Source organism: Echiichthys vipera (genome assembly GCF_963691815.1).
Source record: "Echiichthys vipera genome assembly, chromosome: 14".
Taxonomy (NCBI): Eukaryota; Metazoa; Chordata; class Actinopteri; order Perciformes; family Trachinidae; genus Echiichthys; species Echiichthys vipera.
The window spans coordinates 11616533-11628698 of record NC_139839.1 but is presented as its reverse complement, the minus strand read 5'-3'; the positions used below and the strand labels follow the sequence as shown (position 1 = coordinate 11628698).

Below are 12166 nucleotides of genomic sequence, written 5' to 3'. Positions count from 1 at the left end.
AGCACAATTAATGCTACTTACTAAACACATGCACCAGAATGAAACCTAGTGATCCAAAAATATTTACAGAAATATCTTCCTCCTCTAACTGAAACCCCCCCCATTGACTTCACCCATCATTCTGAATCAGTGTAGTTGGCAAGTTTAACACATTTTTAAGCAACAGGTTGTCTATGCACACAAACAGCCTGAGTAAAAAGATCTGCATCACACAATATACAACTTTATCTGATAAAAAAATCCAAGTGTGTGCCATGGGCAGACGTGTGTAGTGCAGTAAAAGTAAACCGCTCTTCATAGTTCCAACGTCTCCAGCGTTAGCCTCGTTCAGTGTAGACGGGCGATGAAGCAACATCTCAAGCCGAACATTTGGGATGCAGAAACACTCCAGAGTCCTGACTCTAGTCTTTTAAACAGAGGTAGCAGGAAACAACCTCCTCCTCCTTCTTCTTCTTTGTCCTCCTCTTGTCTGATGCTGCACCTTTCAAAAAGGCTAATACAGCCACACAACACTCTGTGTAGACCAGCATGTGCACCTGCAGAAAGACAGAAATGATAGATTTCTAAACTGTATTTCTAAATTGGTCATGACCTTACACTGTACTTCTGGATTTAAACAGACCTCAGGGGGTTTTGGGTCCACACGCAGACGGGGCCTCCTGTAGTTCTGTCTGTTCAGACGGTGCAGAGTTAGAAATCAAGGCGCTCTCCTCCCTCCTGTCCCCTGACAGGAAATCATGGATGGCAGTTTCTATGTGTGGCCGAAAAGTATGGTTCATCTTAGGGTCCACGACCTGAGTGATGATCCTGTCCACGCCGGACTCCAGCATACCTGATCTAAAAAAACAGAAAAATAAATCATCATCATTATTTGTTGTTAAAATGCTCATTCATTTTTATTTTAATTAAGTTCTTTTCAAGTCTAATCAACTGTAAGATAGGGTTGGTCACCATTAAAGCACTAACATCAGTTTAGAAATCTTTGTGGAGTCACATTATGTAAGGGGCAGCGCTAAACAACTGGTAATATGGCACCGTGACTGGATTTCTGTTACAAATGTCTGTTATAAAAGCATTCATTTTAGACTACTACCATGCTGCTTATCCAGAGGAAAGAAGAGAATACAATTCATCATTAAAATATTCTAAATCTATACATAATATTATAAAGTTTTTTAGGCCAAGGACCCCTCAGTTGAAAGAGAGATGAGGCAGGGACCCCTACTACAAATTTTGTATTAAATACAGTTGCATGAGGTTGCTGAGCCTAACAGCTAGCGCAACCTAAAGCCTTTACACACAGCTTTTTTATGGTGCATACAATACTAAGACATTACAATGACCATTATTAACATATTCATATATTTATACATCATATGTTAATGTTAAACATACATTTGTAAGGCACATTGAATCCTTCAGCTCAATTGCATGGGTGCATAGCTGCATTAGTGGTAGTAAGCCTATCATCAAGGTTGTGTAAATGTATTTATTTATTCACAAATGTATCTTTGCTAATAATACATTGCATTCATCCAACTCTGAGGCCCCCCTGTTGAAGATCTCTTTTCTAAATTCAAAGAGTAGCTGTACATTTTACATAGGACGAGTAGTAAGTGAAAGACAGTTACTCACTGAACAACACTTTGTCTCAGTCCGTTCCTCATCTGGTTCTTGTTGATAGACGGGTTCCAGTCCTGCGTGCTCAGGTGCGTCGTGACGTAGTTGTCCACTTTCTGTCGCAGGTTCTGATAGGCAGGCTGGCAGCAATGACAGTGATGTAAACTAGATGAAGGTCATTATTACAGAGCAACAATGAAAAGAACACACTACTTTTATTACTTTTACTGGGGAGATGTTACATTCATTAACAAAGAGTCTTAGGTTCTCAACCATTTAAAAAAAAAAAAGAATTAAAGTCACTTTTCCAAACCTCTTTCCCTGATAAAAAAGCAACAGATTTATAGACTGCTACAAGAATGTATTTGATGAACTTGATTTACGTAATAACGGTTCATTTACGCCATCCTCTATTTATTATTATTGTGTAATGAATTTACCACTTTTGTGGTGTGATTTGCTGATTATCCTATTACAATTTGTGTTGTATGTATGTGTGATTTATTCAGGCTACCCACACACTTTCCAAATTCAAATTAAAGCACTTTTCAAGCATTTCAAGGTGCATTTTCATGCTTTTCTAGCACCTTACAGCTGTGGTATATTACATACTTGTAAGCAGTACAATACTCAGTATACTTATTATTGCACTTGTTCATCACATTAAGTTAACGTCACTGTCCTATAAACAACAAACATGGAGAAGGATGGCAAATGAAAGGAAAACTAACTGTACTAACAGAGCTACAGAAATATAATCACCAACTATTTAGATATTCTGTTAATCATCAAAAGTAATTTTTCATGCAAAAAAGTCAGAAAATGCTGGTGTCAGTCTCTTAAATATGCAGGTCTTCTTTTCTCTGTGTTATGTCAAATGTCTTCCAACAACATATCAGAGAACTAAACACATACACATATTTTACTAAGCACTTAAGACACTGGATGATCAATACATAAACATGTCAGCACTAAAATCATTTGTTGTGAATGTGGTCTATTGGATAGCAGACTCAACATACTATGTATTGTTTTTTTTTATTTTTTCACTGGTGTTTTGAATTCTGCGCTCGTTATTTTACCTTACTATCTGTTCTGTTTGTTTTGTGTTCTTTAAAAAAAAACAAATAACAATAATAATAATATATAAATATCTAATAAAAACACATATAAATATATATATAAATATATATATAATATAATAATAATATATATATATATCGATGCCAGGGGGACTACAGATGAAAATTTGCCTTCTGACCAATTCTGGCATTTTTAGCCCATGTATTATCAAGTGTTTTATTAATTTCCACGGTCCCCTTTTTAAATAAACTGAATTTAATTGCATTGTTAATAACTATCTTAACACCAGTGATTTAATGATAAACTCGAGCAATACTAGCCCACATTAGCGTTGAGTCCATTTCTACAGTAGCGTTGGTTAGCTGTCTACCTTCGTATCAACGTCGGCGAGACAGTCCCGACGAAACTCGTCAAAGAGCCCCCGGTTCTTCAGATGCTCCACAATCATACCGATCAGCTGCGGGTCTCCCGGAGGAAGGTTAGCCGCACCGACGTTAACGTTACCGCTTCCCTCCGCCATTTCAAACCGAAGTATATATTTGCCAAGTTGCTTACCTGCTAGCTACATTGAAAGCTAGTTAGCTAGCTGAGCTGACGGCGCTTGTTTTTGCATTCGACTCGTGCTGCCAAGGGCGGGCGGAGTGATCGCTCCTTTGGTGGAGGACAGTTTTTGGCTCAATTCTATCAAACTTTCTGTTTAACCTACGAATATAAATGAAGCTGTTGTGTTTAGAGTTAATTCAATGGTGTTAACCTAATGTCTACATTCGTATATTTGTAACCAAATATTGTTTTAACGGCCTAACTTAGCTTTATGTTTTCAAGAGTGGTTAAAAGGAGGCTAACACCGGTGAATTAGCCGTGTGCGGACACCCTGATCTCCTCGCCGTAAACACTGGGAGCTGCTGGTCCTCATTAACATCAGTGTTGTCAAAACATCTGGGACAATACTTCAGTCCTTCACAATAAAAGTACATGCTTTAACAGTGCAAAACATTGTCAGTGCAAACGTTTTGACTGCTTTGACTCATCAACGTCACTTTCATATACTAACGTGACATATAAATGTCCATGTACACATATGAAACTTCACTTGTAAATTCTTAGAAGTGTGTAAATTAATTCTACTTGCACTTCGGTGGAGCTCACCCAGTAAAGGGACCACGAAAGGACCGGAAACTGCAGCAGACCAGATCCGTCCGGATAGGGATAATACCAGCGAACGCCGTCCGGCTGGTGATACATCCCCTATAGTTGGTTGCTATGGTGAAAAAGGAATACGCCGTATCACAAATCGAGCGCTTCGGTCCCAGTTACCACGCATGCGCAGTGTAAACATGACTTCGGAAGTACTTCATTGACGTGTCGGGTGTGCAGGGGTCATGGATAAACGTTAGCGCGCAGTGAAAACGTCTTGAAGTAAAACACATTAAAAACACGAGCTGAATCCTCCAAACAGAAAAGCTGAGTGTGATCTGTTGGTCCTCAGGCGGAGGGAGTCTGTTTACCTTCGCACCTCACATTTAAATCGCCTGGATTATTGCTGTAAAGGTAACGATGTCTATCTCATGTCTGCTTACTGCTTATTACCAGTACTAACCATACCTACATAGGAGGATGCTAAGTAGCTTTAACGTTAACACTCACAAGCACAGACCTTTGGATGTGTTCAAATGCATGTTAGTAAATGGTCCTGATGTAGTAGATTTGCACATGTCTGAACCCTTTAACTGGCTTGAAGACATCATGATTCAAGCTGTCAGGTCTCAATAATCATACTCTGATGAACTTAAGCAACTGGCTAAAAACAGTTTTCATGTCAGTACAAGTTACAACATATGATTGGTTGGCTTAAGGCTTCAGTAAAATAAACAGACCAGTCTGCTTTTATTAAAACAGTTTTGAGCCCATTTTAACTGTTAATTCGCTTTTTTTTGCTGTTGACATAGGCTATTATTATATTTTGCACTTGTTTGTGATGCTTTTGTTATATGCACTATGCTCTTTTGCTTCTATAACACTGAAAATGTCCCCACTTCGAGGCTAATAAAGGATTATCTTATCTTTTCTTATTTGAGAAGGGGTTTTGTTGTGGGCAGTCATGTATCAGGAGGAGCATGTTAAAATATAACTGGCTAAGTAAGCAGAGCTGTTTATTGTTTGTTTTTACAGCACTGGCGCGACTGGGACAAATGCCTTTACTATCCTGATTTGGCCACATGCAACCAATCTTTACTGAATCTATGAGCCCAGGGAAAAGAGCGCTGTCGAGCTTCTTTGCTTTCTTTTCTAACTTTTGATAGATATTAACCAAACCATCCTTAATCTTTGCAACAGCTTCTGAAGTTATAATTAGAAAATGGAAAAGCAGGATATTAAATCGACACAGTGTTGCCACTTTGGGGCATAATACAACTGCTTTGTACATGCTGAAATGCAATGGCTTGTTGACCTGGATGCTTTCACATTCTTGTTGCAGATGACTGGTCAATCAGATGCCAACAAAGAGTTTACGGAGCAGCTGCGGATGCAGGAACTCTATGACCGGAGAAATGAGGATGGCTCTGACCCCAACACCTATACTGACCCAGAGGATGGGACTGTGTATGACTGGGACCATGAAAAGAAGGCCTGGTTCCCTAGAGTATGAACTTTTCTTTACCTCTCAGCTTTTGTTTTCCTATGTTGTAACCTCATTTTGTTGTTTGGCTTCCTTTGGGATTTACAGAATGCTAGGTTACTCCGACTGGGGGAGCTGTGGCATGGCAACAATAATGTTTAGGATTTAAGGTCTCATCGTATCAGCTTGTACTTGGGTTGTGGAAGCACTAAGTACAGATCACTGCACCCCAAACTGTATTGCAGACCTCTCTTTTTTCTATGTAGTAACTGTGTTCCTTTTTAAGTAGGTTTGCTTTGTTTCTCTAGATAACAGAGGACTTCATTGCAGCCTACCAGGCCAACTATGGCTTCACTCAGGACGGAGATCCAGATACCACCAAAGCTGCAGTGAGCAGCTCCAACCCAGCAGCCACAGAACCAGGCAGCAAGCCCCCAGAAAAGGAGAAACCAGGAGACCAGCATGAGACCCCAGCTAAAGAAGCCAAACAGAAAGGGGAGAAGAGGAAAGCAGAGCCAGGTAAAGTGACGTCCATCCTGAGAGAAGAGAGAAAACCTGTGCAGTAACTAACACATTAAAGGAAATCAACTAATGATGGTGTTTTTTAAAGAGCTACGTTCTTTGGTGTGTGTTTACATCTTTCTCCCTGTCTACAATAGTGATTATTACCAGAATAGATTTATATTTACAAAGTCCACGTTTAAGTTTGTATAAATGCATCTTTTGATAAATGCTTTCCCCCCCTTTTTGTTTGTAGGATGGTTTGATATTGAAGACAATAAAAACACAAACGTCTACGTATCAGGTTGGTATTGCTTTCTTTTCTAATTGTCATGGGGACAGCTGTCCAATGAGTAGCTGACTCTGCTCTCTCTCTCTCTCTCTCTCTCTCTCTCTCTCTCTCTCTCTCTCTCTCTCTCTCTCTCTCTCTCTCTCTCTCTCTCTCTCTCTCTCTCTCTCTCTCTCTCTCTCTCTCTCTCTCTCTCTCTCTCTCTCTCTCTCTCTCTCTCTCATATCTCTCTCCTGGTCTCCCTCCCGCTCAGGCCTGCCTCCCGACATCAGCAATGATGAGTTTGCTGAGTTGATGTCCAAGTGTGGCATTGTAATGCGGGACCCCATCACTGAAGAGTACAAGGTCAAACTCTACAAGGACAAAGAGGGAAATCTGAAGGGAGATGGCCTCTGCTGCTATCTCAAGGTTTGGCTGTCCTCTTTCTTGCCTAAAGCTTGATTGATAGTTTCCACCGCGATGTGACCTAGAGGGCCCACGTGGGTGTCAGCTGTGATTGACACAAAACATAAAAGAAGTATTGGTTAGTATTGCACTGTGCTCCACTGAACTGACAGATTGTGTGTGTTTTTCTCTGTAGAAAGAATCGGTGGCTTTGGCTTTGCGTCTGATTGATGAGTCGGAGGTCCGAGGTTACAGACTCCACGTGGAAGCAGCACGGTTTGAGCTAAAGGGCCAGTATGACGCCAGCAAGAAAAAGAAGAAGAACAAAGATTATAAGAAGAGGTTGCATCAGCAACAGAAGTAAGTTCTACTTCTTTCTTCTTTTTTTCTTTTTTTTCAACCTCCCACAAGTCCCACTCTGCATGTCGGGAAAAACACTCCCCAGTATGCCAAAATGTAATACGAAAAGACAAATAATTGAGCGTTTCCTCTGTTTGTCTTTTTTTTTCCTATGTAGACAGTTGGACTGGAGGCCAGAGAAGCAAGGAGAAGTGAGGAAGAGACATGAAAAAGTTGTCATCATTAGGAATATGTTCCACCCCAGTGACTTTGAGGTGTGGAGAGACACAAACATGAACATACTCGTTCACACGTACACACTTTCCATAGAGGGTTTCAATCTCTGTGGTCTCTTGTGTTTGCCTTCGTAGGAAGACCCACTGGAGTTGAATGAGTATCGCGAGGATCTGCGGACGGAGTGTGAGAAGTTCGGGGAGGTCAAGAAGGTTATCCTCTTTGATGTGAGTTTATTGTCATTCATGCTGTCTCATCAACGCAACCATTTAGTTATCGCTGAGTCTGAACACTCACTGTAGATTTAATGAGAATATCGGCACAGCATTTATTTTCATTTACGTTTTCTTGGTCAAAGAAAAAAATCTGCTGAGCCTGGCTGCGTGGTGCTAATATAACAAAGGATATTTACCCTCTGTAAAGGAGCCAATAAGCAGTTGCACTTGTGTGTAAAAACATAAGATTTGAACAATTTGGACCCAGTTATCAACTTGTTATAATCCATATTTGTGGCATCAATGAAGAGCTGGTATGTGTTTGTGTTTCTGCTGCAGAGACACCCGGACGGCGTCGCATCAGTTGCATTCAAGGAGCCTGAACAAGCCGATGCATGTATTCAGTCGTTCAATGGTCGCTGGTTTGCAGGACGGCAGCTGGTTGCACTGCTTTGGGATGGAACGACAGACTATCAGGTAAACCACTTATCCAAAATACATATGGGCATTTAGCAAGCAAGAAGGAGGATAAAATGTCGTTGAGATGCTTTATGGAAATTTTTACAGATGCAGCATCTTTGAAGCCTTACCCATAGTGAATATAAGTTGGAATAACATATCAGTAACGTATCATAGGCTACCGGAGCCCGTCGGTCATGACTCTTACCAACAAAGCACTTGCTATTTGAGTAATTGTGATATTTTACATCGGGTAAGAATTTGCATCCTTCATGCTAATGCTGTTTTGCAGGTGGAAGAGACGTCACGTGAGCGGGAGGAGCGACTTAAGGGCTGGTCCAATTTCCTTGAGGGAGGCAATCAGGCCGAGCAGAACAGCGCAGCCAAGCCAGCAGAGGGCAGCACCACCACTACAGAACCCACAGAACCCTCCAGCACCACGGAGACCGAACAGCAACCGAAGACAGAACCACAGCAAAAGGAAGAGCAAGAGGAAGCAGACTCTACAGACAGCAGCCTAGCAGGAAGTGATGATGAGGAAGCCTAGATTCTGACATGCACATCCTTTGTCCCCTGGAAACCAATTAGGACAGTCCTGCTTTAATATGAACTGTGGCAAACCTCCGCTTTGAGCAGGCGAGGAGGACGAGTTGGTATTTGGACAGTTTGACCTGTTTTGTAATGTAGAAAAATAAAATTATGATTTTGTCTACCTTATTTTCATCATTTTGGTTACATTGTAATTAGAGCTGCACTTGACAAGCATCACATAGATTTCCCCTTCAGTGTGCCAGTTTTATATTTTTTGTGCCGATAATCTTAAAATATTAATGAATTCAAAATAGAAACTGTTACATTTGAGTTGGAGAAGATTGTTCAGTGTTCACTTCATTTTTGAAATGCTAAGAATATGATGCACGGATACATTAGAGTTTTTAAAGAAGAAGAACTGAAACACAAACAACTAGACTACAACAGCTGCTACTACAATAGTTAAATGCACATTTTTTATTTTATTTTTGAGAGAGAGAGGGGTGTATTTTTTTTTATCAGGCAGGATTCCCATGTGTCCCGAAAATGAAAATACCTAGAAATTGATTTAAATTACCAAATATACTAGAAATTATCTATTTTGTCCTTTTATTGTATTTTAGCTCCTTGCTTAGATCACCCTTCAGGTGCATTTTGTTTGAAACTCGACTTGTTGGTAAGATAAGCTGCATGTTTCGACCCTTTTCATCTTGACTCCAGGTTTGTCAGTCTGTGGAGCAGAACTGACCTGGCAGCAATCTTTTTGGCATCAAGTTCATATTTTCCTGAGCTGCTATAGGGACTTCTCAGAATGGTTAAAGACTGTTTATTGTATAACTTTGCCCACAATTACAAAGATATTAAAGCGAAAGTTACTTCGGTTTAAATTATAAAAGCAAAATTCATATTGTTTCATGGTGTATATCGACACATTGCCCGAGCTTTGTGGAAAAACATGTATGTTAGTAAAAAGTAAACATCTGCTAATTTTAACAACACCTTCAAAAATAGAACACATTTAAAGGAACGATCATTTCCACAAAGGTTGCATGTTGGGGTGTGATTTCATCATTGATGGTGCTGTGTGGTGACTTGGGTTCATAGGTGAACAAACATACAGTATTTCATACAAAAGGGAAACTTTAAATAAGAACCAACTAATTTTAACATACGTACATGAATGCAAACAAAACTTCAACAAAATAGGTAGAAAATGACCCTTTTCCTTTTCAATGTCCAGTATCTGGATCTGTGAGAGGTAACCAGGGTCATGAGCCAAGCAGATAAAAATAATACTACACTGTCTTGTCAATAAGACACTCTCCTGTAAATAAGAACACTGATCTCATCTCATCTCATCTTCATCCGCTTATCCTGGGTCGGGTCGCGGGGGCAGCAGCTTTAGCAGGGGACCCCATACTTCCCTTTCCTGGGCCACATTAACCAGCTCTAACTGGGGGATCCCGAGGCGTTCCCAGGCCAGTGTGGAGATATAATCTCTCCACCTAGTCCTGGGTCTTCCCTGAGGCCTCCTCCCAGCTGGACGTACCTGGAACACCTCCCTAGGGAGGCGCCCAGGGGGCATCCTTACTAGATGCCCGAACCACCTCAACTGGCTCCTTTCAACGCAAAGGAGCAGCGGCTCTACTCCGAGTTCCTCAAAGATGGCTGAACTTCTCCCCCTATCTCTAAGGGAGACTCCAGCCACCCTCCTGAGAAAACCCATTTCGGCCACTTGTACCCGAACAGTGATGTGTTTTAATAAAGTTGTTTGAACTTGTGACATTTGGAAGTCTCATGCCATCATCACATTCTGAAATTTGGAAAGATACAAAATGCAGATCGCTATGACAACATACATGTTGTGTTTGATTAAAACCTTGTGACAAACCTCCAGTGAGTTACTTACAACCTGACCTCCAACAGAGAAACACCTCTCATTAACCTTGGAAAGCACACCAGAACTACAAGCAAATACTACAGCGCCAGTACCGCTCCAGTATCTGTGTTCAGAGGACATGGAGCAAAGCAACAACAAGGAGGAGGTAAGATTTACTACACAGCTAATGTTCAGTTACACTTCATTAGGACACCCCAGTTTTCCTTTATTTCTTCAACTTTTGTCGAAAGCTTCAACAAATAGATTATTAATCGTTTTCAAGCGTAGCCTCATATTCAGACTGAATGACCACTTATATCCCCACATCATTTATATAAAAGAGAAGAGATGAGACGATTGAGTTAGTTTAGTTAGTTTGTTAATTGTTTTTTCATTCCCACAGTAGTTTCTAATTTAAATTAATATGTTGTACTGACACATCTGCACTGTACACTGTGTGTTTTTAGTGTTTGTAGTAAAAAAAAAAATCCAGTTATGTGTTTACTTTGAGTTAAAGGCACAAGGTGACATTTGTGACATTTTGGACATTTTGACATGAGTTTTTTTTGTGGGTAGTATGCATTTGACATTTTCTAATAACTGTTAACGTTAAGTGACCACGAAAAGTCTGTTAAAGTGGCAGATTTCAGTTTATTTAAAAGAAAACAATGGAAAAATTGGACTCGGAGTTACTAAGCAATCTGGATTCTTGTTGATTTTCAGAACAGTTCCATCTGTTGTGTGTATGAACCTTTTTAATGGAACTCCATTGCTAGGCAACAGCCTTGGTCCTTGTCAACTTCCTGTCAGCTGATGTCATTCACATTCACTGCAACAGGAATAAAACTGGAACACATTTAGAATGTTTATGTTTACAACTTTGAAAAGGTCTACCAACATTATCAATTAAACATCCCACTGCATTCTGGGTCCTTGTTAACTTCCTGTCAACTGATGTCATTCAGATGCACTTAAACAGGAAATAAACTGGGACACATTTACACTAAACAATACAGCATTTTGTATTTCGAGGAATGTTTCCATAGACACCCAGTTTTTAATTATGCAAAAACATAAATACTGCAATACTTTCATCAGTGGGCATAGACTCAGTCGCCATTGTGTCGCCTCCTTCAATGATAGATAGTGACTTAACAGACATTTATTTAAATAAAATCTTTGAGATCAATGCACACAATTAAGGGCATTTAATTTAGCTGGCAGTGATACAGGGCTCGTTTACAACAGATGGATACACTTCATCCTCTTGTCTATTGCATGCATATTTGTGTCTTTCAGTGCTCTCAGTGTGAACCCAGAATGTGCCTGAACACTCTGCAACAAGTCCTTCTGCACTTCAAAGTGGAAAAGAAGAAGCTGACTGCAGAAAATGATGCTCTGAGGGAACAGACAGCCATCAAGGAGCTCAGCTGGCATCAAGAAAAAAAGATTCTGCTGGATGAAAGGCACTATTGGGTGTCAACTCTGTTAATGACCAGAAACAACATGTATGATGCTATAAGGTCTGCAAAAGCCAATCAAAATCAGTTTGACATTCAGCACAAAGAGTTGAATAGAAAATGTAAAGAAAAAAAGGCAGAAGTCCGTCAGCTGACAGAAAGTCTGCACGCCCAGAAGATGCTCACAGAGAAGTTCAAACAATCCTGGAAGGCAGAGCAGGACCGGCTAAATAAGATCAAACTTTCCTTTGACAAAACTGTGACACAGTTAAACGAAGAGGTAGCAGCCAAGCTTGAAGCTCTACACCTCGACCGGGTGAAGAATGTGAGTCAGATCATTCAGGAAAAGGAAGATGTGATCGCCGGTGTCAGAAATATAATGAGGACACTGGCAGAGGAAAATCTACAGAGCCTGGCCAAAGTTAGAGACCTACAGACAAAGATCAACCAGCGCGAGACAGCAAGGAAGGAAGAGAGCTTTAAGAAAACACAGGAGCTGCAGAAAGAGAGCAGAGCGGTGGAGGAGATGTGGCTCCACAAGGAACAGGACTG

General features: G+C 40.5%; 2 protein-coding genes across 2 annotated transcripts; one reads left to right on the top strand and one right to left on the bottom strand.

Annotated features, from left to right (window-relative positions):
- Nucleotides 1–3281, bottom strand: bod1 (biorientation of chromosomes in cell division 1). Its single transcript, XM_083926397.1, has 4 exons — nucleotides 3074–3281; nucleotides 1636–1760; nucleotides 623–837; nucleotides 1–536 (listed from the first exon to the last, which is right to left on the bottom strand). The coding sequence occupies exons 1-3, from the start codon at nucleotides 3221–3223 to the stop codon at nucleotides 624–626; spliced, it is 489 nt and encodes a 162-aa protein (XP_083782523.1). The 5' UTR covers nucleotides 3224–3281; the 3' UTR covers nucleotides 1–536; nucleotide 623.
- A 798-nt stretch (nucleotides 3282–4079) lies between these two features.
- Nucleotides 4080–8456, top strand: htatsf1 (HIV-1 Tat specific factor 1). Its single transcript, XM_083926616.1, has 10 exons — nucleotides 4080–4254; nucleotides 5183–5347; nucleotides 5632–5842; nucleotides 6081–6128; nucleotides 6367–6521; nucleotides 6694–6857; nucleotides 7015–7111; nucleotides 7208–7297; nucleotides 7625–7762; nucleotides 8037–8456. Exons 2-10 carry the CDS (start codon nucleotides 5183–5185, stop codon nucleotides 8289–8291), a joined length of 1323 nt encoding a protein of 440 aa, XP_083782742.1. The 5' UTR covers nucleotides 4080–4254; the 3' UTR covers nucleotides 8292–8456.
- Nucleotides 8457–12166: the final 3710 nt, after the last annotated feature.

Excerpts from the sequence above, each read along its gene's own strand:
- bod1 (XM_083926397.1), bottom strand. The coding sequence starts at position 3,223 with ATGGCGGAGGGAAGCGGTAACGTTAACGTCGGTGCGGCTAACCTTCCT. Across the intron at positions 1,761-3,073 it reads TCGCCGACGTTGATACGAAG|CCTGCCTATCAGAACCTGCG; the intron begins GTAGACAGCTAA and ends CATTGCTGCCAG. Across the intron at positions 838-1,635 it reads CTGAGACAAAGTGTTGTTCA|ATCAGGTATGCTGGAGTCCG; the intron begins GTGAGTAACTGT and ends CTGTTTTTTTAG.
- htatsf1 (XM_083926616.1), top strand. The coding sequence starts at position 5,183 with ATGACTGGTCAATCAGATGCCAACAAAGAGTTTACGGAGCAGCTGCGG. Across the intron at positions 6,858-7,014 it reads AGGTTGCATCAGCAACAGAA|ACAGTTGGACTGGAGGCCAG; the intron begins GTAAGTTCTACT and ends TTTCCTATGTAG. Across the intron at positions 7,112-7,207 it reads TCCACCCCAGTGACTTTGAG|GAAGACCCACTGGAGTTGAA; the intron begins GTGTGGAGAGAC and ends TTGCCTTCGTAG.